Source organism: Drosophila gunungcola (genome assembly GCF_025200985.1).
Source record: "Drosophila gunungcola strain Sukarami chromosome 3L unlocalized genomic scaffold, Dgunungcola_SK_2 000003F, whole genome shotgun sequence".
NCBI lineage: Eukaryota > Metazoa > Arthropoda > Insecta > Diptera > Drosophilidae > Drosophila > Drosophila gunungcola.
The window spans coordinates 894,750-922,275 of record NW_026453179.1 but is presented as its reverse complement, the minus strand read 5'-3'; the positions used below and the strand labels follow the sequence as shown (position 1 = coordinate 922,275).

At 39.5% G+C, this 27,526-nt stretch overlaps 11 protein-coding genes across 21 annotated transcripts; 5 read left to right on the top strand and 6 right to left on the bottom strand.

The window, feature by feature from the left end:
- Nucleotides 1–7,958: 7,958 nt before the first annotated feature.
- LOC128258513 (PE-PGRS family protein PE_PGRS5) lies at nt 7,959–8,734 on the bottom strand. The gene is made up of 2 exons (XM_052990155.1): nt 8,664–8,734; nt 7,959–8,609 (listed from the first exon to the last, which is right to left on the bottom strand). Exons 1-2 carry the CDS (start codon nt 8,716–8,718, stop codon nt 8,170–8,172), a joined length of 495 nt encoding a protein of 164 aa, XP_052846115.1. The 5' UTR covers nt 8,719–8,734; the 3' UTR covers nt 7,959–8,169.
- Nucleotides 8,735–10,772: 2,038 nt separating this feature from the next.
- Nucleotides 10,773–11,700, bottom strand: LOC128258428 (uncharacterized). Its single transcript, XM_052990029.1, has 4 exons — nt 11,382–11,700; nt 11,207–11,325; nt 10,994–11,144; nt 10,773–10,929 (listed from the first exon to the last, which is right to left on the bottom strand). The coding sequence occupies exons 1-4, from the start codon at nt 11,551–11,553 to the stop codon at nt 10,796–10,798; spliced, it is 576 nt and encodes a 191-aa protein (XP_052845989.1). The 5' UTR covers nt 11,554–11,700; the 3' UTR covers nt 10,773–10,795.
- A 1,046-nt stretch (nt 11,701–12,746) lies between these two features.
- LOC128258346 (uncharacterized) lies at nt 12,747–13,556 on the top strand. The gene is made up of 4 exons (XM_052989931.1): nt 12,747–12,889; nt 12,954–13,037; nt 13,097–13,244; nt 13,297–13,556. The coding sequence occupies exons 1-4, from the start codon at nt 12,782–12,784 to the stop codon at nt 13,554–13,556; spliced, it is 600 nt and encodes a 199-aa protein (XP_052845891.1). The 5' UTR covers nt 12,747–12,781.
- A 387-nt stretch (nt 13,557–13,943) lies between these two features.
- LOC128258263 (uncharacterized) lies at nt 13,944–14,787 on the bottom strand. Of its 3 annotated transcripts, none has more exons than XM_052989797.1 (3): nt 14,647–14,787; nt 14,364–14,595; nt 13,944–14,307 (listed from the first exon to the last, which is right to left on the bottom strand). In XM_052989797.1, exons 2-3 carry the CDS (start codon nt 14,548–14,550, stop codon nt 14,054–14,056), a joined length of 441 nt encoding a protein of 146 aa, XP_052845757.1. In that variant the 5' UTR covers nt 14,551–14,595; nt 14,647–14,787; the 3' UTR covers nt 13,944–14,053. The 3 variants fall into 3 exon arrangements, with proteins under 3 accessions (XP_052845757.1, XP_052845755.1, XP_052845756.1); XM_052989795.1 differs by having other exon boundaries at nt 14,364–14,590; nt 14,647–14,784; XM_052989796.1 differs by having other exon boundaries at nt 14,655–14,784.
- LOC128258262 (uncharacterized) lies at nt 14,772–16,553 on the bottom strand. 7 transcript variants are annotated; one of them, XM_052989792.1, is made up of 7 exons: nt 16,317–16,553; nt 16,166–16,249; nt 15,955–16,102; nt 15,803–15,901; nt 15,618–15,745; nt 15,194–15,426; nt 14,772–14,907 (listed from the first exon to the last, which is right to left on the bottom strand). In XM_052989792.1, exons 1-6 carry the CDS (start codon nt 16,446–16,448, stop codon nt 15,313–15,315), a joined length of 705 nt encoding a protein of 234 aa, XP_052845752.1. In that variant the 5' UTR covers nt 16,449–16,553; the 3' UTR covers nt 14,772–14,907; nt 15,194–15,312. The 7 variants fall into 7 exon arrangements, with proteins under 7 accessions (XP_052845752.1, XP_052845749.1, XP_052845751.1 ...); XM_052989789.1 differs by having other exon boundaries at nt 14,811–14,907; nt 15,219–15,426; nt 15,601–15,745; XM_052989791.1 differs by having other exon boundaries at nt 14,811–14,821; nt 15,219–15,426; nt 15,601–15,745.
- LOC128258264 (uncharacterized) lies at nt 16,538–17,438 on the bottom strand. Its single transcript, XM_052989798.1, has 5 exons — nt 17,190–17,438; nt 17,042–17,125; nt 16,839–16,986; nt 16,694–16,780; nt 16,538–16,642 (listed from the first exon to the last, which is right to left on the bottom strand). Exons 1-5 carry the CDS (start codon nt 17,388–17,390, stop codon nt 16,590–16,592), a joined length of 573 nt encoding a protein of 190 aa, XP_052845758.1. The 5' UTR covers nt 17,391–17,438; the 3' UTR covers nt 16,538–16,589.
- Nucleotides 17,439–17,827: 389 nt separating this feature from the next.
- On the top strand, nt 17,828–21,369 carry LOC128258273 (chromosome transmission fidelity protein 8 homolog). The gene is made up of 3 exons (XM_052989820.1): nt 17,828–17,952; nt 20,880–21,003; nt 21,064–21,369. The coding sequence occupies exons 1-3, from the start codon at nt 17,933–17,935 to the stop codon at nt 21,367–21,369; spliced, it is 450 nt and encodes a 149-aa protein (XP_052845780.1). The 5' UTR covers nt 17,828–17,932.
- On the top strand, nt 18,010–20,731 carry LOC128258271 (general transcription and DNA repair factor IIH helicase subunit XPB). Its single transcript, XM_052989816.1, has 3 exons — nt 18,010–18,194; nt 18,256–20,066; nt 20,131–20,731. Exons 1-3 carry the CDS (start codon nt 18,143–18,145, stop codon nt 20,674–20,676), a joined length of 2,409 nt encoding a protein of 802 aa, XP_052845776.1. The 5' UTR covers nt 18,010–18,142; the 3' UTR covers nt 20,677–20,731.
- Nucleotide 21,370: 1 nt separating the features above from the next.
- On the bottom strand, nt 21,371–24,985 carry LOC128258272 (histone-lysine N-methyltransferase E(z)). 2 transcript variants are annotated; one of them, XM_052989817.1, is made up of 8 exons: nt 24,748–24,985; nt 23,957–24,676; nt 23,636–23,796; nt 23,445–23,459; nt 23,001–23,098; nt 22,721–22,910; nt 22,086–22,655; nt 21,371–21,833 (listed from the first exon to the last, which is right to left on the bottom strand). In XM_052989817.1, the coding sequence occupies exons 1-8, from the start codon at nt 24,867–24,869 to the stop codon at nt 21,424–21,426; spliced, it is 2,286 nt and encodes a 761-aa protein (XP_052845777.1). In that variant the 5' UTR covers nt 24,870–24,985; the 3' UTR covers nt 21,371–21,423. The 2 variants fall into 2 exon arrangements, with proteins under 2 accessions (XP_052845777.1, XP_052845779.1); XM_052989819.1 differs by lacking the exon at nt 23,445–23,459.
- Nucleotides 24,986–25,251: 266 nt separating this feature from the next.
- Nucleotides 25,252–26,921, top strand: LOC128258313 (nuclear envelope phosphatase-regulatory subunit 1 homolog). 2 transcript variants are annotated; one of them, XM_052989872.1, is made up of 4 exons: nt 25,252–25,414; nt 25,512–25,583; nt 25,652–25,786; nt 26,505–26,921. In XM_052989872.1, exons 1-4 carry the CDS (start codon nt 25,393–25,395, stop codon nt 26,657–26,659), a joined length of 384 nt encoding a protein of 127 aa, XP_052845832.1. In that variant the 5' UTR covers nt 25,252–25,392; the 3' UTR covers nt 26,660–26,921. The 2 variants fall into 2 exon arrangements, with proteins under 2 accessions (XP_052845832.1, XP_052845831.1); XM_052989871.1 differs by having other exon boundaries at nt 25,640–25,786.
- Nucleotides 26,922–27,083: 162 nt separating this feature from the next.
- Nucleotides 27,084–27,433, top strand: LOC128258345 (uncharacterized). Its single transcript, XM_052989930.1, has one exon. It carries the CDS (start codon nt 27,084–27,086, stop codon nt 27,345–27,347), a length of 264 nt encoding a protein of 87 aa, XP_052845890.1. The 3' UTR covers nt 27,348–27,433.
- The last annotated feature ends 93 nt before the right edge of the window (nt 27,434–27,526 follow it).

Below are 27,526 nucleotides of genomic sequence, written 5' to 3'. Positions count from 1 at the left end.
TACTTTTGGCTTACATCCGACGGTGAATGCAATCGTGTCCAATGCATTCCCATAGATTGTTGCATAATTTCCAGAGGGCCGGGACACGAAGGACCTGGGCGAAATGAACATCATTTGCAAGTGCAGATTGGGCCGGGGGTCAGAATGTAACTGCTTAGCTGGCAGCCAGCTAATCTTGGCCATGCAACGATGATAAATCGTCCCGTCAAGCCAGCCATGTAAATACTCCCAAGGGACTGAATTTTAGCCCAGCCAGCCCACTCGTTAAATTTAATTAGCAGTCGCCTTTTAATTAAAAGCGAACAAAGCATCATTAAAAAATAGTTGGCGCCTGCTAATTTTTAGCATGTGATTTACATAATTCAATTAAAATTAAGTTATGAAACGGGCGCACATTTTGGCCAAATGTTGTCGTTTTAAGGGAAGTCTGGACGAGCTGAGCGGGGCAATCCGCTTTGACGGCTCTGGACGCTACTTCGTTATGCAAATTATGAACGTACTGTAGACAGGCAGAACGCAATGGGTGTTGTTTGTTGAAGCGGCACAAATAAATAGCGCAAAAGAGAGAAAATGGCTGACTGACAATAAAGGAAATGATGGCACGGAAAAAAGGTTGAAAAACCTTCGTAAAACAGTTTTTACAGTTAAATTTAATGTATAATGGGAAAAACTTGAATTTCGAGACAAAATAGTTTCAACACAATGGAAGATGCACTTTTCTTACTAAACTTAAACCAAAATAGATTGATACAACTTCAGATATAATAATTTTATTTATTTTATTTTTTAAGTTTTAAAATAGTGTAAAGAAAATTTTAACACATCTCTTTGTTGTAAAATACTATACAACTTTTAACATTGTTTGTTTTAAATCAACTTTTTAAGAATATTTTTTTGGTTTTCAATTTTGTGTTCTAGTAATTTGCCAAATAGTACAAACCTGAACAGAGTGCATTATAAACATTTCTATTTAATTAACTCTAGTTCTTTTAGTGTATGCTTAGCACGCAATTGTGAGCAGTATAATGATGCTGTTGGGAGCACTTACAAAGGTTTTAAGTGTGAATAGAGTATGATTGCTTTAAGCAAAATAAATCAAAACAAGATTTCCGGAGACTCTATAGTACATTTCTCTTGCATACCTGACAATCCAGAGTTAAAGTTTCACTACCTTACTTGACCCAACCAAAAGATAATCACAATTTTATTCCCTTCCTTTTTGTTGGACAACAAATAGCCAGCGTAATCTCCATCTTCATCTCCATTGTCCAGCCGGCAATTTGACATGCCGGACACATCGGAGTGGTACTCGAAGTACAAAAACACGGTAATGGCTTGGGTCTATCTGAGGGCCAATCTGCAAACGCCCATCGCAGCCAATTTTCCCTTCTTACAGAGTGTCGAGCGCACACACGCACATTGGCGACACAATTTACACTACATTGATGAAGCAGGCTGGGGAAAAGTCAGTGAGGAAAATGTAGCAACAAGCTACGCACTCAATTACTTTTATTGTCTTACACACGCTCGGAAAATTTGGGCAGCAGTAGTCGTGTGGGCGGGGACAAAAAACCGCCCACTGATGCCAATCAATCTGCGGAAAGCTTTTGGCTAAAACTTCATCGACGCAAAGAATACGCTTTAATGGTTTTTCTCGATTCCTATTTGGCCTTTAGAATTCAACAAATTTCATTACATCAACGGCAAAAGGCAGCAGCAAAATGGGGAAAACTTTTTTCAAGCAGAACAAGATGAGAGAGGAAAAAAAATTGACAAACTTTTCAGCACAGGCACAAAATTCACGTTAAAGTTGAAAACGAGGGACCGCATGGCGTATGAGTGTTATCAACGTTATTTGACTATCCGCTGCTAATGCATGTTAGGCAGCCAGAAATAGGGAACCTTAGAGTATATACTATATACCATATATGTAGAGAGGATTGGCATGGAATGTGTTGCCACAGCTGCAGGTGAAGTGAAAGTTGACAACGCGACGTCAGCAGAAAATTTCGCTTTGGCCTCACGTAACTAACACGCGACGCCATGTTGTCGGCCATATCTACATATCTATGTGTCTATATGTCTACCCGCTGATATTGTTGTTATTGTTGTTATGCTGGTGCCACTAAAAGCAAATGCCAGGCAAAATGCAAAGCCAGCACGGCACATATACCATACATCCCCCAGCTCTTGTATGTATAAATAAAATATTGAGCTACATAAATTTAAATTTTGCGCATTTCGCCCTCCCAGATTTCCATTCCGTCGGCAAAAGTTAGTCAGCTGAAATCATTGCCAGTAGGGAAAGTAAAAGCGAGCCAGGATAGTGCGAAGGATCCAGTCATGGGTCGCCATGGAATGCTCTTGGCCAGGCAACAACTTCCGCTCTCTTTTTTTTTTGACAGGTTTCCTCAGACAAAGTTTCTGGTGGCCAAAAGAAATGTCAAACACTAACGCATATACATACACTTGGGAAAAGTACTTGAAAGTTGTTGGAGCTTTAACAGCAATGAATAAATGGTTCTTAAATGTTCCATAAAAATTTATATTTTGACAACCAAAAACATTTATAGTTGTAGTTACCTACAAGTTTTAAACTCTTAACTAATTATAAAAATGAAATAAGTTTTTATTCTTTTACAATTTTCCTTAATAAATAAAAATTGTATCGTATATCTTTAACAAGTTTAGCTCTCCAAACTATGAATAATTTAAGCTTAAATTTAATGAAGAATGAAGTGCCTTTTTTCCGTGTGCACTTGTGGCTGCTGTGCAGAATTAATTAAAGCTTTGCCCCCGTCTTCAGTCAGAAGGGCTGAGGGAAGAGTGGAGTCCTTGGGGGGTGGAGCAGGTGGTTGTCCTGCTAATTGCGAAATTAATGATCGGACTGCGTGAACTCAAACAATGGCCACAAAGCCAACAGCAATCGAGTCGCTGAATTGGCAGCCACAATGGGAAACGTCGAGCAGTTGAAAAGTTTTAGTTAAGACAGGAAAAGTTGTAAATGGCAATTAGCCGGCTCGGAAGTTGATATGTCTTGGACTACGTGTACGCGATGCAGTCAAGCGCAACTTTGCCTTTAATATTTATGAAATCTAGGGATACGAAGTAAGTCATGCCGGTCCCACTTGAACCGCAAATTTGTTGGATTAGTTAATAATTAAAGGGAGCCAGTTCATGAGTAATCTTAGCCAGCTTATGCTCGTAATTAACGGAAATTCAATGCCGGGCACATAAAGCATTTGTTAACGCAAAAACTACAACAAGGGAGGCCCAAGATATGGCTAAAGCATTAACTCCCAGTCCAGGCCAAAGTAATTGTGAAAGCTTTCTTAGAGGCGGGCCAAATCCTTAAAACAAAACGTTGGCAGTGGCATACACAGAAAGTGATTACAAACGAAGAACAGCAATACCAGAAACACTGGGCAAAATACAAATATAGTATTTTACTTTTTAGATTGGAATAAATAATTCAGAAATTTAAGCAGAAATAAAATATTTTCAATGATACTAAAGTCTTAAAAACAATGTTAAACATTTTAAGATGTTTGCTAAAATCTATCAACATTTTAAAACATTACTTTGACTGTCTTTAGACATAAACCAAAAAAGATTAGAAAAAATTTTTAAAATTTTACATAGTAACAAAAAATAATTGCATGTTTCAATGGAAAGAAATATTTTTAGTGACATTTCATTCTAAATAATAACAAAGTGAACACTGTTGCAACTATAACAACCACAAAATAGATGACCAACTTTGTGGTTCGTTTTTTCCCAGTACCCGAAGAACAACGGGCACTGGGACAGGAGTTTTGGGAGGGTTGGATGGAGCAGCGCGTCGGGAGTAGTGCTCCCTATGCCATGAGCACTAATTACGCCAGGCGAACAAATGGCAGAGGCAATGGCAACTGTGGCGACAACGGAAGCTGCAGCTGGCGCAGTCTTGACTTGGTTAACAAAGCGCAAGCAAAAATAATAGCACCACCACGGCAACAACGACAACAACATTATTAACAAAGACCATGCTAAGGCAGCAGGGCAAAGAAAAAACCAAAACAAAAAAAAAAAATCTCAAATCCAACTTTAAAAATAAATACCAACAAAAACAAGACATGATTTAAGAATCTTCTTCGGTGCTATTGCTGCCTGGCAACTTCGTTCTTTGCCAATTTCTGCACTGCTCTATAAGCCGGAAACCATAAAAAAGCAATTCGTTATTAAAACTGCATAACAGAGAGGCAAAATATCCAATGCGGGTAAAGACGGTTAAAAGTTTAAGTTCACGATGAACTGAAATTACTCTAACCCATATTCAAAATGGACATCAATAATTGAATCCTTTGAAGCCAACATTGCGTATGAGTAATGTTAGGGTAACTAATATTTAAAAACATTTATTCTAAAAAAACAAGCAAGTTGAGCGAAAAAGCGATTTCTTTAATTGAGCAGTACTTTTTCTTATAAAATTTAAGAAATAGGTAAGAAATGGTATAATAATAAAATAAACGATTGATTAATTTGTAAATTTTATTGAACTGAGTGATTTAAGTAATTGAAGATGGTATTTCTTATTAAAACGTATTTCCTTATTGACCCATTTTGCATTCTTATATATTAAAAATACTTTAAGTATTTTAAAAAGCTCACATTTATTCATAAATAATATAAATTTCAATATCGCTTATTAAGTTTTTCCAACATCACAAACAATTTGTGTTACCCACTAGAAAGTAGGAGAAAAACGCTGGCAAAATATAAAGCGGCAGGAGGAGCCGTACAATGCATATTGATAATGCACATAACAGCCATAAGTAACTGGCATCCTGGCAGACAAACGTGACCCCAGCAGAACCGTCAGGAAAAGCAGCAAAAGCAGCAAAAGCAGCAAAAGCAGGAAAAGGCAGAAAAAGCTGAAGAAAATGGGCGAGCGAGAGAGAGGGTGCGTGACGAGTGAGCGAGATGGCGACACAGATGCCGGTCGGAGCAAATGACATGCAAATAAATGAGAACAAAGGGATAAACGAATGGCCAGAGCCAGTTGAAGTTGGCACTGCATTTGCTATTTGCCATTTCACCATCGCCATCGCCATCGTCCGTCGCATTTCCAGGCATCGCAAACGAGCCGCATAATTTTTGCCGACTGCACTTTGCGGCCAAGGCGCCGGAAAAGGCCGTCCTGGTTACCGCAACACCCCGCTTCTGCACGATCCTCTGATGGTTCCTGCTTTAATGAAGTATAACGCGACCAAATGAATGGCGTATTAAGCGAACATCGCCTCCAATTGCACTGTGAAAAGTAAGGACAGAAATATATTCAGTGCAGGTTATTTTTGTTATTTAATATCAAATTTTGTTTGTAACTTTTCGTACCAAATTAAACCAAATTAAAGTCAGAAATAATTTTTGTGCAGGTTATTTTTGTGATTTTATATCAAATTTTGTTTGTAACTTTTTGTACCAAATTAAACAATAACACATATTTGTTGGACACCATATTTCATAAATATATTTATTTGATATACTTTTTTTTAATAATATATAAAATATTAATAGAAATACTAATAAATGAATTCTTATTGAGATCGGTTTTTGACAACCATTAAGTACAATTTTCATTCTTTTTATAATTAATGTTCTTTCTACAGTATAAATTAAAAAGGGACGTTGACCATTCAAATTAAATTAAAGGTAAATGAATTTATATGCAAACTTTTTCGTTGAAAAATCTTTTTAAAGTTTCGGAAATGAAATTATTGATTAAATGTGCAAATTGTATGCAAACAAAAAGTTGTATTTAATTGATTTTTGCTCAGTGCCCGCATTGAAATGTGAGAATAAATCAAGGTGGGCTGCGGATGTGGCTGCTGCTTCAGTTGCCGCCGTAATTTGTAAGTCGAGTGGGAAACAATATTTTTTCATTCGCCCTGGTGACCCAAGACAATAAGCATAAATAACATAAGCATGGAATATGGCATATGGATGGCATGCCAGCTGTAATAGACAGCGAGTGGACATGGCAGGACGAGGAGGAGTCCATGTTGCCTGGGATTCTGGCTGAGATCCAGGTCCTACATAGTCCCTCCAATGGGCCAACCTCTCCTTCGCATTCTCGTCCTTTGCTGATTAATGCTTGTTTGTTTGCATGGCCGTGTACCACTAATGGAATTCACATGTTGGGACATGACTGATTATGTACACATTAGTCGACTGATTTGCAATTCCAAGTGCTACAGGTGTGTGAGCGAATGTGTCATGTCCTGTTTCGGGGCCAACTTTTTCACTATATGGACGGGAAAACAATGTTGCAAGCCGTACTATTAGGTGCCGGCCTTCATCGACTTCACCCGCTGACTGAATCTACGTGTGAGTGTGGCACGTGTCCTGTCGCTGTCGCTGTCGCCGTGCACCACCCACAAAGGACCTTCCATGACTAAGCACATTAGGTAGGAACCAGCCCGCGCTAATTGGCAGCCGCTTTTGTGTTCGCCGCCTTCGCCCATAGCAATTCTGCGTGCTCGATAATTTGCTCAAGGCGATAGGACGCGAAATGCAAAGGTTTTGCGGGCTTCTGCACACCCACACCTCTCAGTGTACTCTCACCGTAAGTGCAGTGCTCCTTTTTAAATTGTTTAATAAACATGCACGGCAGCAGCGGGTTTGTTTAACAAATTGACTCTTTGAAAGGCACTTTTGAATTCCATTTGCCGGAGTACAATGAGTGCTCGCACAGGCGACAAACGATGCAAATATTTTTAAATTATAAGTAATATATTTATCAGTTTCAAAATAATCTTTTTAAATGGGTAAGGACTTTTAGTAAAATTACCTTGACATTTTCAGGAGTATTCAAAAACTTTAAAACATTGTACAATTTAACTAAGACGAAATGTGTGCTTAAATGTAAATGTAAAAAGTGTTTTGCAAACATTTAATCACACCAGCCTACCAAAAGCACGGTTTTATATTTTCCTGAAAAATACAAAAAAAATTGGAAAACAGGAGGAAAAAATGATTTAAGCCTTTTGGTCGCCTGGTGTGCCATATAGATACTGATTCCGCATTCGAAGCTACAAATGCAACTCTCAAAGCCAAACTATATAAAGCGTGACTTAAGCTTCCAGTGGCGTCATTTCCAGCTTAATTGAGCATGTAACGAGCACAGCTTTAGCTTTTAACTTGCACTCACATACGTGCATCGGCATTGCCAAGGATATGCAAACAAAGAGCCAGAGGACCTTCAAAACTGTGCCAAAATTTCCCCCCACCACCAAAAACATATCACCCTGACAGTGTGTACTATACACGTGTGTATGGCATCGCGTTATGGTACTCGTATATGTTTTGTCCATGTTTATGTTTGCCACCACAAGTACTTGTGTTCAAACTCCAGCAAGACCCTTACACCTACACAAGCACCGAGGAGCCGACACGTGCGTTTAGTGTTGGTGTTTGGTGTGGCAAAATATTGGATTGTGGGTGTAGCCGATGATACAGTTGCTACATCCCTCCCCAACCAACTAATTGCCCGTCCCTCGCTACACAAATCTCCCCTAAGTTCAACTACAAAAGGCAATATTTTTCCGTTTTTCTTTACCTCCACGTTGCGGAAATCAATCAATTTCCTGCGTAGACTTGCCATTCTGGTGATTTTTTTGTACTCGACCCTCTGTAAATGAAATGTATTCAGTACTGGATAGTTTAGCTCCGACATTGATTATGCCGGCAGGTGAGTCAAGTAGCGAAAGTATAAGAATTCTTATATAATTTAATTAAAATTGTTCAGTGCATTGTGTGCCAGGTGGAATGCATAAGCGTTGAAGGCATTCTTCACAAGAAAACTAATTAGTATGGAGGAAACACAATAAAAAGGAAATATTTATGGCAAGCTTACAACCACTGAATATAATTTAATTTCTAAAGACTGACTTGTTTTTCTGCTTCTGACGGGCTCACCATTTTATTCCTTGTTATTCTTCTTTACAGTTTGTGTAAAGCGAAAGTTTGTTTATTAAAACCCACATTTTTTAAGGTACTTACAAAAGTCGAGTTAAAGCTTTGACAAATTGGTTTAGGTAATTGGTTTTTACATTGGTAAGTACACCAGAACTGCTGCCAGCAGACAACAAAAAATAAATACTTTTTAAAAAATAATATATATCTTTTAAATCATATGGGAAATAAACTAAAATCATAGGGTATCCTTTTAGGTCCTGGCCGCTTTCCATTCCTTGAATTCCCTCTTATTATTCCACCGGCTCCTCCATTTTTGCTTGCTACTCTATTTCCACCAGAACCTCCATTTCCACCTGATCCTCCATTTCCACCAGAACCTCCATTTCCACCTGATCCTCCATTGCCACCTGATCCTCCATTGCCGCCTGATCCTCCAATTCCACCTGATCCTCCATTGCCACCTGCTCCTCCTGATCCGCCTGGAGCTCCTGGCTGACCCGGTCGACCAGGTCTTCCAGGTATTCCCGAACCAGGTTGGCCTGGTGTTCCTGATCCAGGTCTGCCAGGCTGCCCTGCCGAGCCAAAGGAGCTAAACTTTTGGAGTCTCCTCTGGCTTATGGGCGGACTCACAGGAAAAACCTCCTCAGCTTTTTCTAAAGAAAATAAATCTAGAAGTTAATGTATAACAAAGTTTTCCTAAATATCACCTTCGCGCAACAAGCTAAGGCAGCAGATTAAAGCCAATATGTATACAGTTCCCATTTCTCAAGTTGACTAAACCATTTATCCAGTGGGGGAGTAGCTTATATAGAAACTTTTAAAATAAAGCCCGAGTCACCGATAGCACCCTCTCGTATAACTATTGAGCGCTGTGGGAGAGAAAAACTCACCATGGCCCTCTATTTTGGAACACCATATATACGATCTTTAAATGCTTCATTGAGACATGAAATTTCTACAGCATCTTTGGGGAAATAGGGCGCTTTCAGTATTCGCTTAAGAACTATAGGTCTGGGGTTAAAAGTGGCTTACATTTTATCATACCTTAGAAATGCAGAGGGATTTCTTAATATCTGTGCCTTACCAAACTTCCAATCATTTTTCTACATTTATTTCTATAAGAAAGGAAAAATTCTGAATTAAAACAATAAGCAATATAGATGTAACTATTACAATAAATAACCAAATGGAGGAATTTTGCAACTTAACAAATCTAATATCTTCCTTCATATATTATAATTATGAGTCAATTAAAATATGTCTTTAGCTAGCAATATATATCAATTGCAGTTTTAAGGGTATGTATAACCTTACTTATATTGAACTACTTTTAAACCAATCTGAATTATTTATTTTTATTTTAATTATAAAATTTAAAACAAATGTTTATTGATGTATAGTAATATAATTTTAAGCTAAATGTTGTAATTGAAATTTTAGATACGCCAAGTTAATTTACAAATGAGGATTTTTAATAGAGTATCGGCTTGTTTGGATCACCAGAGCCATGTTCCGAGAGTACTGCACACCGAAAAAACCCTGTGTATGTGTGGATTGCAATGGAAAAAGCTATAATGCTTTTCGATTTTCCGTTTGGCTTTTCCGGCAGACAAATACCATTTTCCGTTTGTCAACGTTGCTCCAAAATATTTGTATATTTTTTCGAAATATTTTGAATGGCACATCAGAGTCTTAATAAATACTAAAAAGCCATGATGAGCTGCTGCCCGGGCACAAAAGCCATCAAATCCGTCCCAATGCCAGTGCCAGTGCCAGTGCCAGAGCCAGAGCCACTGCCACGCCCCCTCCATCCGTGACGCCCCAATCCAAATTTTTGACTATGACGCTGACGAGCTGCTGAGATGCTGCGACGCTGTGACGCTATGCTGTGCATTCCCAATGGATTTGCTCGTGCGTGTCGACAAGAATTTCAATTTGCAAACAATAAATTTGAGCAGCCAGTCGCTCCTTCGAGGACGACCACTGGCGCGCATAGAGGCAAAAGAAACCCGCAGAAAAAAAAGTAATATATATACATATATACAAAATAAACGGACTCCAAGCAATGTTTAATAAAGAAGAAATATTTTGCTTTTCACTTTGGCATCGTGTTGCAAGTGACAGTTGACAATCCCAATCCCCGCACTTTTGTTCTCCAAGCCCGGCAAATAGAATTAGATGCCGAATTAGGACTAATACAGCGCTTCAACTTGATTTTGGTCCTGGCAGCTGAGGACTTGGGACTTTAAACGGCGGAGGGACAGCAGACAAAAGCGGAAGCGCAGAACAAAAAACGGAAATGAATCAATTTCCGTGCTGCAGACCATTAAAAACTACAAGAGCCCCGCAAAGAATCAGATGAAGTACAGGAAAACGGGAAACAAGAGGCGGCACAGCAAAATAAGCTTTTCTGTCCGACTCTGCATGAGGGATGACCTACGACCCAGGGCAGCTGCTGCTTAATGAGTTTGTGGTCTGTTGAATAAAAAAAAGAAAAATGTAAGCTCAGTATTGCGATATTCAAAAGAAATTCAATATTCAAAGTTAATGATATTAATTTCATGTAATTTATGTTTTCCGACCGGAAACATTATTTTAGCACTGCTTGTAAATAAATGTAAAGGTAAAGAATAAAGTATAATATAACAAACAAAACAAGCCTACAAAATTTAAATGAAAACTTTTTACTACAAGATATAGATATCAATTTATAAGTTGTGATTTAATAGAAATAAAACTTCATTTTATCGACATTTTTAAAATATCAACGAAGGAAAAAAACAAAACAACTTATATTTAACTAAAGATAATTTTGTTTTTAATAACAGAAAGTTTAGTTCTATCGATTTAAATCTGAAATCATCATAAGGGAAAGTCGAGATTCTTTTTTCACTTTATGTCCGTCATCTTCCCGGGAGTTGGACAAGTTCATGTAGATGGTATAAATAACATATATGAAGCCGAACTCAATTGCTAAAAATGGCAAAAATCATAATGATACAAATCTAAACAACTTTGTTTATCATTTGAAACTTACCCATGGTCAGCAGGGAGATGAGAATATTGGTCAGCGCCTCGATGGCATCTCCCACAAAGAGCTCGTAAATCCACCACAAAATGAGGAGCACATCGAATACCAATCCACAAGCGCACCAAATCAGCCAAAATGTCATAAGTTCCGGTTTGTGCTAAAATGGAAAAAATGAAAGGAATGTAATTAATGGGGTATCTCCGGGGTAGTTTTACCCACCAACGAGATGCCAGCTATCATGAGCAGCGTAATGCCAACCCAGACATTCAGCATCAACAAGTAGCCCCAGTATATCCAAACGTTTTCGGTCTCACTCAGATTTTTCCTGTTCAAGAGGCCTCGAGGGAACATAATGGTTACAAAATTGGAATATACCATTATTGACTGCACTCACTGGGCAATGAATTCATCTGGTTTTGCTTTGGTGCCTCAATCGATACGCCCTCGGTTTCTTTTGCCAAACGACGACGCCGCATCATATAGAACATTATCAGTTCGAAGAAGAGCACTCCCACAATGTCCATCCAGCCAATGGCCATCCCAAAGGCATTCAAAGCATTCACCATGCTGAGATATGTATATATCTTTTGCCCTATCACTCTCCTTTTGGTTGTTGCTTAAAAGTCTTAGAAATCATTTTATGTGACAAATTTTGCATCGTTAGTCCGGAAAATAAACACAGCTTCAAATAAATATTTATTGTTTTGAACGCTGTGGACTTTGATTGTGTAATAAAACGTTTGCCTTTTAATAATTCGTTTGCAATGTTATTACGAGAGTTTAACACAAAAAATGAAAAGAAATAATGGTTAATAAATTACATATGGTAAATTGCAAGTAATTTAATATTTTAAAAATTCTTTGAAAAATTAAATTCTTTAAAACAATAATGTGTATTATATGGGCTTTAAAAAACTTGCAATGGAAGGAAAGCACAATTTATGTTTTGATTTTAATTTTATACCAAAAAGGTAACCCATTAATGTGCTTCTCAAGCTCCCTGTTGCTCCTGTTGGCAAAACTTAAACTGGAAGTGAGATGTTTAAGAAGGCTTTGTCGCACCCCGGGGCATCGCCACTTCTTGCTTCGCCCGAGTTGCAAATGAGCGCGAAAAAAGTAAATTATATTTGTCAACGGGGATTCCCCCACTCTCTCTCTCTTGCACTCACACACGGGTAGAGCAATGGACGAGTGTGCGTGTGAGCTGTCCGCCGCACGTATTTCATCAGCGCGGCATTATGTGTGCGTATATACTTATACGGTGGTATGTCTCATTTTTCCTCTGCATAAATAGATGCGACAGCCATTGCTGCGAGACTTGGCTGCCATTTCCGTTTCCGTTTTTATACCCTGTCGAGGGTGCTATCAGATCTTGAAAAGATTTCTCGTTGCTCAGTGGTTAAAAACCTTTTCTATTCAATTTGAATAAATTAAAAAATCAGTAGAAAAAAATTTAATTTCGTTAGCCTTAAAAAACATTTTTTAAAATTAAAGATATATATATGTTCCAATATTAAAACGATTAATTTAAAATCTTAGTGAAACACATTGAACCCCAAAAATATATAATCGATTTTACAAAAATAAAAGAGTAAATAATATCTTAAAACTAATTCTTTAATTTGTAATGCTTTCTGCTTTTGATAAAACATGAAAGATATTTCTTACTTAATTTATTCTTAAATAAATTTTATTTTTTTGTTTGTTTTTAAAACTAATACTTTTTCTTACCTAACAAAAGTGATCTGACTTTCTTTTTATTGATTGCCAAAAATCGTATTTTCTATATTCGACATGACTTCGCCCAATTCGCTGTTGATGTGGGCCTACGGAGTGGCCTTCTTTGATCTTGTCAGCGCCGTGCTCTTTTCTATGGTCAGCTTTAAGACGATCTGTGACCGCGTAAGGCAGCACTGATATTCTATAATAGCTGAAACTCCCACATATCCCATTCATATCTCCCCAGTTGAGTTGGCTGACAATTTTCGCAGTTATTTTTGGGCTTTTCTGGGTATCGATGATACTGATGCTCCTGGTTGGAATTCATGGGGTATACAAAAATGGTTCACAATCGATGGCAGCGTGATGGTATCGTCCGCTTCATTACAGCGCAATCCCAGATGTGTTCGTGCCTGGATTATCTTTTCCTGCCTTGGAATCCTTGTGGAGATGGGCCTGATTTTGTATGCCGTTTTCAACGAGAGCTCTTTCCAAATGGGACTGATCAAAAATGGATTGTTGCTGATGCTGGGATTGCGTGAGTGCAATATAATTCGAATGGCCTTTCAATTATTTTTGGTATTTTTTAGTTGTAGAGTGCATTTTCCTATACATTGTTTACCGATTTTATGTAACTTTGGCCCTTTGCCAAGCCTGTCACAAAGCCATAGAGAGAAAAGTGATTAAACCGCATCGTGAACCCAAACACGAACGACAAAGTCAAACCAGAGTTCAACCCAAGAATCGTTCCCAAATCCAACATCACAGAGGAAAAATAGTTCACAACACACCATCACATCCCAGGAAGCTAAGTTTTCTTCAGTCTTCTAATAGCAATCTATCGCCATAGAATTGATCTTTATTTTTAATTTTTTATCTATACCTATAAAAATTATTTCACAGAAAAAAACATTAATTTTAGTTGTTTGCCCAATTTTACCAAATTTTATTAAGTTATTCGTTCGCTCTTCGAAAAATTCCAAAGGCTAATAACTGCCTACAAATATTTATTTTGTTTTACTTACAGGGAATGCAAAGCGCCGCATTCGCTGAATGTGAATGGTGTGTATCTTGATTTTTCTTTACTCGGTGCTGAGCAAATTATTTTAAAAGGATTTTGTGTTTAACATTGGCACAGTAAGTCTGTGTGAGTGGTTTGTGTAGGTGTGAAAAGGTGCGCATCCTAAATGTGATAAAAGTTAAAGAGCTTTTTTTCCAAACAACAACGAAGACAAAGGAAACTGCGCTTTCTAGAGCTCTAAACAAGATTTCTCATTAAAGGCAAAAAAAAATATATAAATCATTTTAAAAACATAAACTAATTTTGTTGATTACTTGTTAAAACACCTAATTCATTCCCTTTCGAATTTGTTTTTGTAGTTTTTTGATAGCAGCTTTGTCCTTTTTCATACGTTCTTTGGCCTGTTTTTCCATACGTTTTAGATCCTTGCGATCCAAGGGCTTCTCTTTTTCCTCGGTATATTCTACCTCGCTGCCGCTAGATAGTCTATAAGGTTCTTCATGTGATGATGCTGGAGGACTATAGCCAGTCATATCCAGATAGAAGAGGTAAATTATGTAGACAAACGTCATTTCAACAGCTGTAAATATGAATAATATAACCAATTGATGTTATGAGTAATTATTTAATACGAACCCAATCCCACGAATGGCAGCACTGTGATCTTAACACCCTCCCAGTTCACCGAAATGGCCAAAGTCAGACCATAAAGCAGTATAACTCCATCTAGGAGTATTCCCAGACAGGTGAACACCAACCAAAAACGAACCAATCCCAGTTTTCTCCTGTAGATCCCCGCCAATAAAGTAATGATTATGAGCATCCAGAAGACGGTGAAGATCAGCGCCACCAATGCTGTCCAACTACCCTGGAAATGCAAAAAAGGTTACCATAATTTCACCAAAGGGATGGAGCTTACCGTCTTACATGCTTGGAAAATACCACTCCTGAGATAATTGCGAATAGCACGGCGGATATGAAGTCCAGCAAGGCGATGCAATAGGCGCAGAGCACTAAATATCCATCAGAATTTGACCCCATCGCCCCAGCTCAGGTTCATCACATCATTGGGAATGTTGTCTACTAAATCAAAGCTATAATGATGATAAGCACGTACTTGCCATGAGGAGGAGCTGGAGGTGAAGGTGGGGGGAGGGTCTTGGCTGCCTGTTAATCAATGCTGTTTGATTGCCAAAATTCCCAGGCAGCGAACAGTGGGCCAAAAGGTTTTATGTTTGGTTTGATACAGTGGCAAAAGGAATAAAAATTATATTAAACTTTTTATCACAAGAATATGTAAAATTTCAAGCTAAAAACAAAAAAATGTTATAATATATTAGTAATAGGCAAGGAAACAATATTGTATGATTAGGGAAATTTACTTTTTGCTAATGAAACAATTTTTATAGCACCATGTTTGCATTTAATATGTTAATATAAATATTGTTTTTTATATTTATGCTCACAGCTATTTTATTTATGTTCTTTGACCTTCACTATTAGAGGACTCCCAAAAAAATCACACAACCCGCCTTTGCCGACAAAGATATGACAAGTTTTGTGCGACCATCTGCCTGCTCCTCATTTATGGCATTTGTTTTGTCAGCAGGCCCTGTAGATTGGATTGTCCTGGTCCTGGTCCCCCGTTGGCAACGTGACTAGCTCTTGTCCTCGAAGGCATCGTAAAGTAGATGGAAAACTGTGTAAGTCGATTATTATTATTGTTTGTGCGAGGAAAATGATTTGGCCTTTCCATTTGGCCGGTAAATTGAAATCAACCGATTGCAAGAAATATAAATATTTTTTTTTTTTTTTTAATTCATAGAGGATGCCTCCCCATGTGTGAAAATCGAACATAATCAAAAGAACATACGAGTATATGATTTTTACTTTTGTGCTTATTCTTGATTTTCTCCAAATAAGCTTAATAATCTTCAGTTTTATTTTCAGTAGTATTTGTGCTTGAAGTTGTAAAAATTGTCTCTGTTTCAGCGTCTCTGTGACAGTCTTCTGTGTTACTAGGTAAAATGGTCTCCATATAGTAAGTAGTTTAGATGCCCGCTTACCATTACCACCTTTAGAGATAAAACCATAGTTGCAGCCTTCCAGAAGACAATAGGAACACAGCCTCTGGAAATATCTAAATACTAAGTACAAACAAGTGCACTCATAAACTGCAGAAATATTCGGTTATTTCCTCTCAAACCATATTAAATAGAACCCTTACAAATTCCCAAATACGAAATAGTCCAATGCTTAAAATGATCCACATCGAAAATGGGAGAAGACGTTACATTCCAAATCAAGAAAATAATATCCGTGACAGTGGCAAACCCAGAAAAAAGTAACCAAAATACAAGAAGAGTTGAACAACTCTAAATAAAAACAGTAAATCAAATGTTTTGACTTCAGTAACAACTAATTATTTTACAACCTACCATCGATAAACCCACAAAGAGTCCAATAACGGTCAAAATCCAAGCTACAGTGCTCAGAAAAGCTATTATGGTATAATAATTCGTCTAAAATGTGTATATCAGGTTATCAATTATATCGTTTAAAATATTCAAAATTTTGTTTAAAACTTACATGCGATATCATCACAGTAACCGAACTAAATGAGAAATAAAGCGAACGCAATAGTTCAAATGCAGAAATAAGGAAACACATCCTTAAAAGGTTATCCTTAGGAAAATTCCACTCTCTGGTTCCAAACACCATTTCCTATGAATTATAATTGATTCCTTGAAAACTTATTAAATTACGCAACTTTGTCAAGCAATAGTATAAAAATATATTTTATTAGGCTGGAAGAAACAAGGCCAACTAAGCAAGTTTTAATAAATATATAAATGGAACTTTTTATTTTTTGCCATGCTTCTTTTTTGACTTTTTCTGGTCATTATTGCCGGTACCTATTAAAAAGTATTAAATTAACTATCAAATAATGTTAACAGCTAGCTTACAGGGACACAAGATCCTTTTCTCTTTATGCTTTTCACCCATAGTCTGATAATACCGATGTACGAGATAAATGCAGGTACTTTCAATAACTAAAAAATGAATAAAAAGTAAATAAATAAATATTTATATAATTTATATTAATCTTACATATGCCGAGAAAGACGATTGAAAACTCTTGAAGACGGTCCCAATCCACAGTGATTGATGTCGCTATGCCCCAAAGAAGGAATAGAACATCGGTGATAAAGCCAGCTAAAGAAAATATAAGCCAAAATCGAACCAAACCTGCCATTCGCTGATGGGAATTTCATATTTAAGATATTTAATAAATACAAGTTGTGCCTACGAACCTTCCATAGTCCAACAATTAGCATAACGACAATTATAACCCAGAAAATAACACCCAGAAGCGCCAACATAGCAAACATGCTGAACTATTTATTTAAATGTGTATATATATATTATTAAATAATTAATTTTTAATTAAACTTTACCTACCTTGTGAATCAAAAGAATCATCGTCTGTATGGTGAAATACAAGGCATGCAAAAGATCGGAAACAGCTATGGCAAAACATATCTTCGCAAGACTGGAGCTTATAGCTCCACTTTTAGAACCCTTTTTCGACTTTTTATCGTTGTTCTTTTTTTTCTCCGGCGATTTCTTTTTTGCCGAGGGTTTCTTCTTGTCGGAGGTCATTATATCAAATTGTATTTCTTACATCTATTGAGCATAAGATCAAAGCACTTGGGATTTTAATTTTACGACAATGACTAAGGGAAGAATTTTTAAAAATATATTTTTAAAACAAATATATTAAAATGAATAGAAAATAAAGTAAAAGTAATATTATTTTTTTAAAAATAATGATATGGAATTTTTTGGTTTAAATAAACAAAAAACTATTTATTTATTATTTTCATTTTATTGTATTTAGCTAAAATAATATGTAGCTAAAATAATATTTTTAATTGTACGATGGCTCAAATTGGTTAGTTTGTGTTATATTTGTTTGTACACTTTTTTTGGTTTTACAATATTTTTGATTTGAATTGAATTTTGAATGTTCATTAGCCCTAAAACTGTAAACAGCTGACCATATACAATATGGCAGCGCTATTTGGCTATCGCCTATCGATCTCTCAGTGTTGCAAAACGAGTCGAAAGTGGTTTTAGGCGGTCGTCTTTGTTTATATTTACCGATTTATTAATTGTTGTGAGTTGTGCAAGCCAAAAACAATATGCCCATTCTAGTAAAGACGTAAGTATCTTGAAATCCAGTATAAATAAGACTTATTATAAGGTGTAAGTTTGTTAAAACAAAGGAGCAGTTTTTGGCCGGCTGCAAGTGGCAGTGTTGCCACTTAATTTACTTATTGTCATCTCGTTTCTGGCAATCTGCGATTTAGTGCGCGGATCTATTGTGAAATTATTTTTTGTATTTTGTTCAAATGGCGCCGCCAAAAAAGTCGAAAAAGGATCGCAGTGGTTCGGACAAGTTTGGTGAGTATGGGACATATGAAAAACAATCCAAATTAGGCGTAACTTAGGGAATTTTCCCCAGCAAAAAAGCGACGTGCCGAGGATGAAGCATTCACTCAACTGGTGGACGACAACGACAGTTTGGATGCCACAGAATCGGACGGAGTTCCGGGGGCTGCCTCCAAAAACGCGGAGACCAATGATGAACAAATCAATACGGATGAATACGGGGCCAAGGATTACCGGGCGCAAATGCAACTCCGCCAGGACCACGGCAATCGCCCACTTTGGGTGGCTCCCAACGGTCACGTCTTCCTGGAATCCTTTTCACCAGTCTACAAGCACGCCCATGACTTCCTCATCGCCATCTCGGAACCCGTCTGCCGACCGGAACACATTCATGAATACAAACTCACGGCCTATAGTTTATATGCCGCCGTATCGGTCGGCCTGCAAACCCATGACATTGTGGAATACCTCAAGAGATTGAGCAAAACCAGCATTCCCGAGGGCATTCTGGAGTTTATCCGCCTTTGCACCCTTTCCTATGGCAAAGTCAAGCTGGTCTTGAAGCACAACAAGTACTTTATAGAGTCACCACATCCCGAGGTGCTGCAGAAGTTACTTAAAGATCCGGTGATCCAGAAATGCCGCCTGATCCGCAGCGAAGGTGAGGACTTCATTCAGGGCACCCTCGACGGCAAGGCCATCACACAGTTCGGCACGAAATTGCCGCCGGGGGCAACGGACAAGCCGGCAGAGGATCCTGCGGCAGCTGGAGGTGCTTCTGCAGCCGCAGATGGGACAACAGCAGTGCCCGACGACATCACAGATTTCTACGAGAAGATCGACAAGGAGGAGGAGGACGAGGATGAGGCCAATCTAAAGACTGTATCCTTTGAGGTGGCCCAGGAGAAGATCGAGGTGATCCAGAAGCGCTGCATCGAGATTGAGCATCCCCTGCTGGCGGAGTACGATTTTCGCAATGACACCAACAATCCCGACATCAATATAGACTTGAAACCCGCTGCTGTTTTACGTCCATATCAGGAGAAGAGTCTGCGCAAGATGTTTGGCAATGGAAGAGCCCGTTCTGGGGTCATTGTACTTCCTTGCGGAGCTGGAAAATCCCTTGTAGGAGTCACGGCCTGCTGCACAGTGAGGAAAAGAGCTCTCGTTTTGTGCAACAGTGGCGTTTCCGTGGAGCAGTGGAAGCAGCAGTTCAAAATGTGGTCCACCGCCGACGACAGTATGATATGTAGGTTTACCTCCGAGGCAAAAGACAAACCCATGGGTTGTGGCATACTCGTGACCACCTATTCCATGATAACACACACACAAAAGAGATCCTGGGAAGCAGAGCAAACGATGCGCTGGCTGCAAGAGCAGGAGTGGGGAATCATGGTGCTGGACGAAGTGCACACAATCCCAGCCAAAATGTTTCGTCGTGTGCTGACCATAGTTCAGTCCCACTGCAAGCTTGGATTGACGGCAACGCTACTGCGTGAAGATGACAAGATTGCGGATCTCAACTTCCTCATTGGACCAAAGCTATACGAGGCCAACTGGCTGGAGCTGCAAAAGAAGGGCTACATCGCACGCGTGCAGTGCGCTGAGGTGTGGTGCCCCATGTCGCCAGAGTTCTATCGCGAGTACCTGACCACAAAGACCTCCAAGAAGATGCTGCTCTATGTGATGAATCCCTCCAAGTTCCGCAGCTGCCAGTTTCTCATCAAATATCACGAGCAGCGAGGCGACAAAACGATTGTCTTCTCGGACAATGTGTTTGCCCTAAAGCACTATGCCATCAAGATGAACAAGCCTTTTATCTACGGTCCCACCTCACAGAACGAGCGTATCCAGATTCTGCAGAACTTTAAATTTAACTCCAAGGTGCGTGCAGTCAGTTTAATAAATAATATAACAATTAATAATACAATCCGTTAATCCGTAACAGGTGAACACAATCTTCGTGTCCAAAGTGGCCGACACCAGTTTCGATTTGCCCGAGGCCAACGTGCTTATTCAGATCTCCTCGCACGGAGGCTCTCGTCGCCAGGAAGCCCAACGTCTGGGTCGTATCCTGCGTGCCAAGAAGGGCGCCATTGCCGAGGAGTACAACGCTTTCTTCTACACGCTCGTCTCGCAGGACACCATGGAGATGAGCTACTCCCGCAAGCGTCAGCGGTTCTTGGTCAACCAGGGCTACAGTTACAAGGTTATCACGCATCTCAAGGGCATGGACACGGACGCAGATCTGATGTACGGCACCCAGGAGGAGCAGGGCCAGCTTCTCCAGTTGGTCCTGTCCGCCTCCGATTTGGACTGCGAGGATGAGAAGCTGCCGGGCGAACCGGGCTTCCGTCCAGGTGGTGCGGGCGGCACCGTCAGGAGAGCTGGCGGTCTAAGCTCGATGTCAGGCGGGGATGACGCCATCTACTACGAACATCGCCGCAAGAATGTGGGCAGCGTGCATCCGCTGTTCAAGAAATTCAGGGGATAGACTTTATACAGTCGTAAGCAGCTGTGAAGCATGAATAAAATTCTACAAAAAATAATTATAAGTCTTGCTTTTTTTGGGATTTTATTAAGTGTATTGAGCTGGCTTTTACTAATAATGTTTAGTTGGATATATTTATATATATATATATAAAAGAGGATTAATTAAAATCTAACGCAAGGCGAATATGATTTATTATTTTTAAGGCAAAACGCTGGCAAAGGTGATTGGGCTATTATAGAGCTACAAGGCGACCTGGAGGTGAGAAGTAACCAGGACATGCATGATCAGTTCATTGGCGATCTTTACTACAATAAATATGGGCAACCTGTGAGTTGAAATCAATGACAAAAACCAATTATTAATAAAACCCCCTTTTATCATTGACAGATTCTCATTATAGGCCATCATATTCTTCAGGGCCGTGAACAAAAGTTGGATAAACCATTTGCGGTGCTGGAAAAGTCCAAAACCAATGAGGGAGAACGACTCTTGGAAACGAGCATGGCCTCTCAGGATGTGAGCATGCTGAATGCCACCACGGGAGCAGAACGCACCGTGCTGGATCACACGATTGCCCAGGAGCACAAGAGTCGCCAGAGAACGGAGTACACTGTTCGCGCTGTTTGCACCAAGAAATTGATCTTCAAATCGCGTCCAAAACCAATTATAGCCAATGTGGCCAAGTCCGTTTGAGTGTTTTATGAAAATATAGTTTTATTCATAGTAGATTCTTAAGTAGACTATTTATTAAACAATTTCCATCTCACGCTCGATGCCCACGAACTTGAGCTGCTCTGTGGGTCCGTATCTGTAGTCGAAGAAGAGCTCCTCGCCGGGCTGAATGGCCCGCTTGGCAAAGATGCCGATGCGATGGTCGCCGGTGACCATCATCACCTTGGCATAGCAGTTGGGATTAATGGAATGATTGGCGAATCGGATCTTGTTTCCCTTCCTAGTGGCATCCACAACAAAATCGTTGTTTAGATTGAAGAGGAACGAGCACATGTACTTGTCGTAAACTTTGCCACGCCGATCGGCTTCGTCTTGGGAAATGATCTCCCCACAATATTCCGAGATGAACTCATTCTTTTGGGCGCCTTCCTTGAGAAAGATTCCCCAGCCGGCAATGTCAGAGGGGGCCATCAGCAAGTGTTTGTCTGGAAAGTGGGATTTTATCAATTAGTATTTCAAAAATTATATTCTATTTTATATTCTTTCTGTAACTTTGAGTCGCATTTGATCAAAATTTGATGAAAAAAGATCTACCTGATAACCACAACATGATGGTATTAAGTTTTAAAATTTGTTATGACTTAAAAATTTAGAATAAAAGATTATTATAACTGATTAACTTAGCTCTCTCTTTAGGGGTCAGATATTAAATATAAATAAGAAGTAAAATTCCTTACGCAGTCCCCGCTGAACGCAAACATTCTTGCACGTGATCTTGGTCAACTTAAACTGATCCGCTCCACAGGCCTGGCAAAGATCAGGATCGCATTCGCGCACCGCCAGGTAGCAAGGACACTGCTTTGTGTTGCACTGCGCTTTGCAGCGACATCCTGGAAAACGATTTTGGCAATCGCTGCTGCAGTTGCAGAATTTCTCACAGAAGTTCTGAGTCTGGATGCACGAGCAGTTCATGTCGCAGGGATGTCCGGGATGGTCGCAGGGTGTGTAATTGTAAACGTGATTAGAGGACGAGTCCTTTTTCAGCTGAATCTTTCGGCAGTGCAGCGACCAAAGGCGTTGCTTCTTCTTCTTTTTGCGCGGTGGCGTAAAGTCCTGGCGCAAATCCTCGAAACTGAACTCGGCGTCCTCCTTTTGGGCAAACTCGTACACCTGGCGGCAGGTTTTTGTTAGCATATTGTGGGCAATCGCACAATAGTTCTTCAAATAAACTTTGTGCAAAACACGATAGAGCGCTTGATCGGCTCCAGTCCAGACGCACTGCGTACTGGTGATGTTCATCATGCCAGCTGCAACAAAAAAAAAAAGTTATTAACTTCATGGAAGAATTATTGTTTAAGGCTAGAGAACTCACCCATAATTGAGTTAATCTCAGCCACGGCTGCGCTATTGACAGTCAGACCATTATCCTTGCTGTTCTCATGGCTGAAGTCCTTGTTGCTAAACTGACTATTACTGTCATTACTGTCCTCGGAACTGGCCTCATTGCAGGAATCAATGGGAGGTGTTTTGCTATCGGCAGCCAGCTTTTCCTTCATGCCATCCTGGAAATAATCATAAGACAGTATAGAATATTTCGTAAGCGTTTAAAAACCAACAATCAAATTTTAATTTAATGTACTCATCCAACTCACAATCAACATATAGCAGGAGTTACTGCAGGGATCGGCGAAGGTTTTCAGCTCCGGATAGCGACGCTTCTGCAGATTGGGACCTGCATGTCCCTGCAAGCCTGTGGAAAGAGAGCAGCGGAATTAGAAAGACTCCATTGACCACACATCACTTGATGATCATGAAATGCTTTTGGATTAGCATGAGGGTAATCGGTTACTTTTCGAGAAAGATAGGGATACAGAAATGGTCCAGGCAAAGCCACACGGAATGAGGTGAGCAACACCGAAGAATCAATTTAGACACATGACAAACATAGCCAATTATCCACAGATATGAGGGATTATTTATATATATATATATTATATTCATAGACAGTGAGATGAGGATGCGGAGGCGTGGACGGGCTAACGGCATGAGAGTGTGTGCGTGTGGTTATCGAAACAACAACTACAACAACGACTCACCCTGCACATGGTGACCTAAATTGCAATTAATTCAATACAACATTTTTGAATTTCATTTTTGGGTTTAAGAAATGGTAAGGATTTTTTTTTGGCAATAATTAAATTGTTTCCAAACAAGAAAAGAAAAGCAAAAACATAACGTAAAGTCATTAGATAACCCAGCTGGCAGAAGTTCCCACGCTTAAACTTACGGTGCAGGAAGCAATCGTATTTGAAACATCGCCGACAGAAGAGTGTGTGAAAGGAGTGCATAGTTCTTTCCCGAGAGACACTCTCAGCCTTGATGCCATCTATATTGGGCGTGCACTCCTGGGGACGCTCCGGATCCTGGTGTTCGGTGAGCTCAATGTACCTGGAATATAAGTGTGTTCAATTAATTTGAATAATAATTTTGTCTTAATTGGCTTTGAAAGGGATCTTTTTCAAGTACAAAAAGGATTGGAAAAAACTACTCTAAGATTTTGATAAGCCCTCCCTATGTTAATACAATAATAATTGCTTAAATAACATACTTCTCTTTGAGCTCTTGTGCAGTTCCCTTATCAGGAAAGTTGGCGCTGATGGCCTGGAAAATGATAGGAGCAGGAAAGGGCAGCTTGTCCTTGACATCATCCACCGCTGGCTTAACATCGCCAGCTTCGGTGGTCTCCTCCTTTTCCTTCTTCTCCACCACTCGTAGATCGACTTTACTGTCAGTTTTTTCGAGTTTCGTGGGAGATTCTCGAGCCACATCCACTTCCTCATTCTCATTCCCTTCTTTGGGTTTTACAGATGTCTCCGTCTTTATGGATGTGGAAGTTCCCGGCGTGGCTTCCTCCAATTCCTTGCTATAAGAACGCATAAGGGCATGGACCAGTTCCACGAAGATGGCATCATCCATGAAAGAGGGATCCTTATCGCCGTGGACTTTGCCATCGTAGTTCTTGATCAGTTCCTCGATGAACTTGCCATCCTTATCGAGGACCTCGTCGCCCATGTAGGGAATATTGTGCAGCACCGTCTCGTCCTCGACCATGAAGTTCTGTTGGGTGGGCGCCCACGTGTACATGGTGGGAATGGGTGTGACGGCGTTGATCACACAGATCGGAATCTTCTGTGGACCACTGGGAATGCCATTGTAGCTGGTCACCTCCGCTCGTTTCACACAGTCCACATGCGGCGGATCGTACGGTTTAGCCTGCCAAACTTTCGACTCGCAATACAGATCCTGAACATTATGGTTGTGCTCGTCCCTGGGGGATATACATATGTAGATTTCGATAGCTTCGTTTCCAGACTTCTACCTTCTCCTTCCCGCGCTTACCAGTTCTTTATCCACGCCTCCTTGATTTCGTCGGCGCGTTTGTGGCGCTTCTGTTGCCTGATTTTGATATATTCCGATTTGACACGTCTCTTCCACTCGGGTGGCACCTTAGTGTTGTTCATTTCGTCGTTTAAATACCTTAAATTATTTGCATTTACGACTACAATTTATTTTACAAGGTTTATTTTTCCGCCTTTTTTCGCAACAGCTGCCCAAGTGTGACCGTTTCACGTTCAGGAAAACAACCTCAGCGCATGGACGTGGTCCGAAAACCATTTTGAGGGCTTATTTTTCACTAAAAACCTTTTAGGTAACCATTAAAATAGTGCAGTAGTCATAATAAAATAAAAATATGTATATTAATAGCAAACACAAAACGTATATATTTATTTCTTTCAATAAATTGTATTATTTCTTTGGCATAATAATTTATAAGCGATAAAATTTACTGACCCCTTTTTTGCTGCGACCATGTCTTTTAGTGTTGACTAATTCATTCTCTTCATAGTGTTGGCTAACGTGGAATATCATCAAAAACATAAAAAAGAAAAGCTATGAGAATCCTATCAAAATCTAGCAAATTTCGCAAAAATATATAAGCTGGACAAATTCAATCGCATAAAGGCGGCCACGAGCATCGAGGAAATGGAACCGTCAGCCTGCGAAGGTAAGTTGCCGTGAAAGAACCCGGAAAACGCGCAATCCACTGACTATGTTTACCAACTACTACATATAACTGCGTGTTTTTGTTTGCTCTGGTAAAGATCTCAAGGCCTTCGAGCGGCGCCTCACCGAAGTGGTTTCATCCTACCGGCCCTCGACGTTCCGCTGGCGCAGTAAGTTAATACCGAATAACTCAATGCACGAGCAGTACGGCCCGTAATAACAGTAGAACTTCTTGCAGTTGTCCTCTCCGCCATGTCCATGTGCACGGCCATTAGCGCCTGGTACTGGTTACGGGATCCACGGACCACCGTCGTACCGCTGACGGAGTCCCTCTGGATCCACCCCATCTTCACAGTCGCCACCCTGACATTGAGTAAGTGTTCCGGATAATCACTAGCATGTTCCATTCAAGGCAATGGTAATATGAAAATTATTTTAAGCTACTGTACTTATAACACTTTTAACCGGTGATTACAAAGTCCATTATGTATTGTTACTTAGTGGGCAAGTAGAAATGCCCTTCTACATAGTAATGATTCTTAATAATGTATCTTTGTATTGCAAAATTTTTGGGAACTGACAAGTAGAAGCGCATTCCTTCATAATAATGTTCCCTAATAATATTAGTCTTGAAAAAACTAGTTAATAAGTGAACATAAATACATTAAGGCAAGAAAAAACCAGTCAATAGTTATAATAAAAATGTATTTCTTAGATTAATTCGTATTACTTTGAATTATTATTATTTCAATACTAATGATGAATTGCAAACTCTTATTATTTTGTTTTTGTTGTTTTATTATTGCCAAAGAATGCCATTCTGCCATGTCACCATAATCTAGATAGTTAACTGATTAGGATTTTTGCTACAAACCATAAGAGACCATTTTGTTTTAGAGCGATTATCATAGAAAAGGTTTTTAAAGTGCTGATGCCAACTAAAATAAATTATTGCAAACTGCCATTTGATCTATGTTTTTAAAGAGTAAGTAGTTTAAAAGTATAAAACTAATTCAATAGATATAAGTTTAAATTAAACTCTTTCACTTGCTGAATCTGTACTAAATGTCACACTCTTCATTACTTTCCAGTCGTCCTCTTCATCCTGGGCATACAGAAACTGGTCATAGCGCCACAGATAATCACGTCCCGAACGCGAACGGTACTGGGAGATTTTAATATGAGCTGTGACGACACGGGGAAGCTGATATTAAAGCCGCGCCAGAGTAACAACAACAGTACATGAGCACCGGCCCGCTTCCAGGACATTTAATTAGTTAATGCTTAGTTTTTTCCATTCTCTGCCCTCTATATGTTGATTCGGACACCCTCGCTTTGTAAGCGTAATTTTAACTTACCCCCTTTTTTCTTCCTTTCGCCTTTGTTTAATTATAGAAGCTCCATTGTACAAAAAAACAGAAAAGAAAAAAACCTCAATTGTTAAGCTTTATGTGTTTCGTTATGGCGATACCCATCGCTGCCAAATACAAGCCACTTTTCAATATCAATTAATTTATAGCTTATGAGTTGCCCGTAGATTGTGCAACGACAAGTGTTTTTGCCCGTTTGGAACAGTTTTTAGGAAGCTGCATTTTGTATAAATAGGCAGTCTGGACAGTTCCAGAGCATCAGAAGCAACCGAGCCATCTGTATAGCACGCCAGCGCAGTCATGAAGTTCTACTCCTCTGCACTCTCATCCTGGGTCTCGCCATCTTCATGGCTTCTGGCAAGGATTGCATTGGCTAACACATGGAGTCAGCTTCATATAACTGGTTCTCCTGCACTTTCAGCTTTGCCCCACACCAACAACAACGAGGACCCGATGAATGAGCATGACCAACACCAACACCATCACCAGGTGGTCCGCAGCATCCACTACGCCGACGATGAGAAGGCTCCGCCCAAGCAGGACGATGTCGCCTGCTGCGGCTAATCTGTTAGCAGACAAAGGCGTGACGGCAATTTCATCGATTTTTAAACGCCTTTAAATTTAAATAAAGAGCAATATTGAAAAATATACCTAAAAGATCTTTAAAATTTACTGGTCAGAAAAAAAAAAAGATTTTTAACAATCTTACTTTACATTCCAAGATTTTACCTTTTAAATAATTT

Bases quoted from the DNA above. Each gene is read 5' to 3' on its own strand.
- LOC128258264 (XM_052989798.1), bottom strand. From the start codon at position 17,390: ATGACCTCCGACAAGAAGAAACCCTCGGCAAAAAAGAAATCGCCGGAG. The intron at 17,126-17,189 runs GTAGGTAAAGTT...TTAAATAAATAG, and splicing joins TGATTCTTTTGATTCACAAG to TTCAGCATGTTTGCTATGTT. The intron at 16,781-16,838 runs GTAAGATTAATA...TTCATTTTTTAG, and splicing joins AATCGTCTTTCTCGGCATAT to TTATTGAAAGTACCTGCATT.
- LOC128258263 (XM_052989795.1), bottom strand. From the start codon at position 14,768: ATGGGGTCAAATTCTGATGGATATTTAGTGCTCTGCGCCTATTGCATC. The intron at 14,591-14,646 runs GTAAGCTCCATC...TTTCCAGGGTAG, and splicing joins TTTTCCAAGCATGTAAGACG to TTGGACAGCATTGGTGGCGC. The intron at 14,308-14,363 runs GTTCGTATTAAA...TCATATTTACAG, and splicing joins GCTGCCATTCGTGGGATTGG to CTGTTGAAATGACGTTTGTC.
- LOC128258262 (XM_052989792.1), bottom strand. From the start codon at position 16,448: ATGGTGTTTGGAACCAGAGAGTGGAATTTTCCTAAGGATAACCTTTTA. The intron at 16,103-16,165 runs GTAGGTTGTAAA...GTTTTTATTTAG, and splicing joins TCTTTGTGGGTTTATCGATG to AGTTGTTCAACTCTTCTTGT. The intron at 15,902-15,954 runs GTAAGGGTTCTA...ATATTTCTGCAG, and splicing joins TATTTCGTATTTGGGAATTT to TTTATGAGTGCACTTGTTTG.
- LOC128258272 (XM_052989817.1), bottom strand. From the start codon at position 24,869: ATGAACAACACTAAGGTGCCACCCGAGTGGAAGAGACGTGTCAAATCG. The intron at 23,797-23,956 runs GTATGTTATTTA...CTTATATTCCAG, and splicing joins GCACAAGAGCTCAAAGAGAA to GTACATTGAGCTCACCGAAC. The intron at 22,656-22,720 runs GTGAGTTCTCTA...TTTTTGTTGCAG, and splicing joins TGAGATTAACTCAATTATGG to CTGGCATGATGAACATCACC.
- LOC128258346 (XM_052989931.1), top strand. From the start codon at position 12,782: ATGACTTCGCCCAATTCGCTGTTGATGTGGGCCTACGGAGTGGCCTTC. The intron at 12,890-12,953 runs GTAAGGCAGCAC...ATATCTCCCCAG, and splicing joins TTAAGACGATCTGTGACCGC to TTGAGTTGGCTGACAATTTT. The intron at 13,038-13,096 runs GTATACAAAAAT...GCTTCATTACAG, and splicing joins TCCTGGTTGGAATTCATGGG to CGCAATCCCAGATGTGTTCG.
- LOC128258271 (XM_052989816.1), top strand. From the start codon at position 18,143: ATGGCGCCGCCAAAAAAGTCGAAAAAGGATCGCAGTGGTTCGGACAAG. The intron at 18,195-18,255 runs GTGAGTATGGGA...AATTTTCCCCAG, and splicing joins CAGTGGTTCGGACAAGTTTG to CAAAAAAGCGACGTGCCGAG. The intron at 20,067-20,130 runs GTGCGTGCAGTC...AATCCGTAACAG, and splicing joins ACTTTAAATTTAACTCCAAG to GTGAACACAATCTTCGTGTC.
- LOC128258428 (XM_052990029.1), bottom strand. From the start codon at position 11,553: ATGGTGAATGCTTTGAATGCCTTTGGGATGGCCATTGGCTGGATGGAC. The intron at 11,145-11,206 runs GTGGGTAAAACT...TTTCCATTTTAG, and splicing joins TGATAGCTGGCATCTCGTTG to CACAAACCGGAACTTATGAC. The intron at 10,930-10,993 runs GTAAGTTTCAAA...TGCCATTTTTAG, and splicing joins CATCTCCCTGCTGACCATGG to CAATTGAGTTCGGCTTCATA.
- LOC128258313 (XM_052989871.1), top strand. From the start codon at position 25,393: ATGGAACCGTCAGCCTGCGAAG. The intron at 25,415-25,511 runs GTAAGTTGCCGT...GCTCTGGTAAAG, and splicing joins GGAACCGTCAGCCTGCGAAG to ATCTCAAGGCCTTCGAGCGG. The intron at 25,787-26,504 runs GTAAGTGTTCCG...ATTACTTTCCAG, and splicing joins AGTCGCCACCCTGACATTGA to TCGTCCTCTTCATCCTGGGC.
- LOC128258513 (XM_052990155.1), bottom strand. From the start codon at position 8,718: ATGGGAACTGTATACATATTGGCTTTAATCTGCTGCCTTAGCTTGTTG. The intron at 8,610-8,663 runs GTGATATTTAGG...TATTTTCTTTAG, and splicing joins CCTTAGCTTGTTGCGCGAAG to AAAAAGCTGAGGAGGTTTTT.
- LOC128258273 (XM_052989820.1), top strand. From the start codon at position 17,933: ATGCCCATTCTAGTAAAGAC. The intron at 17,953-20,879 runs GTAAGTATCTTG...ATTATTTTTAAG, and splicing joins ATGCCCATTCTAGTAAAGAC to GCAAAACGCTGGCAAAGGTG. The intron at 21,004-21,063 runs GTGAGTTGAAAT...TATCATTGACAG, and splicing joins ACAATAAATATGGGCAACCT to ATTCTCATTATAGGCCATCA.
- LOC128258345 (XM_052989930.1), top strand. From the start codon at position 27,084: ATGAAGTTCTACTCCTCTGCACTCTCATCCTGGGTCTCGCCATCTTCA.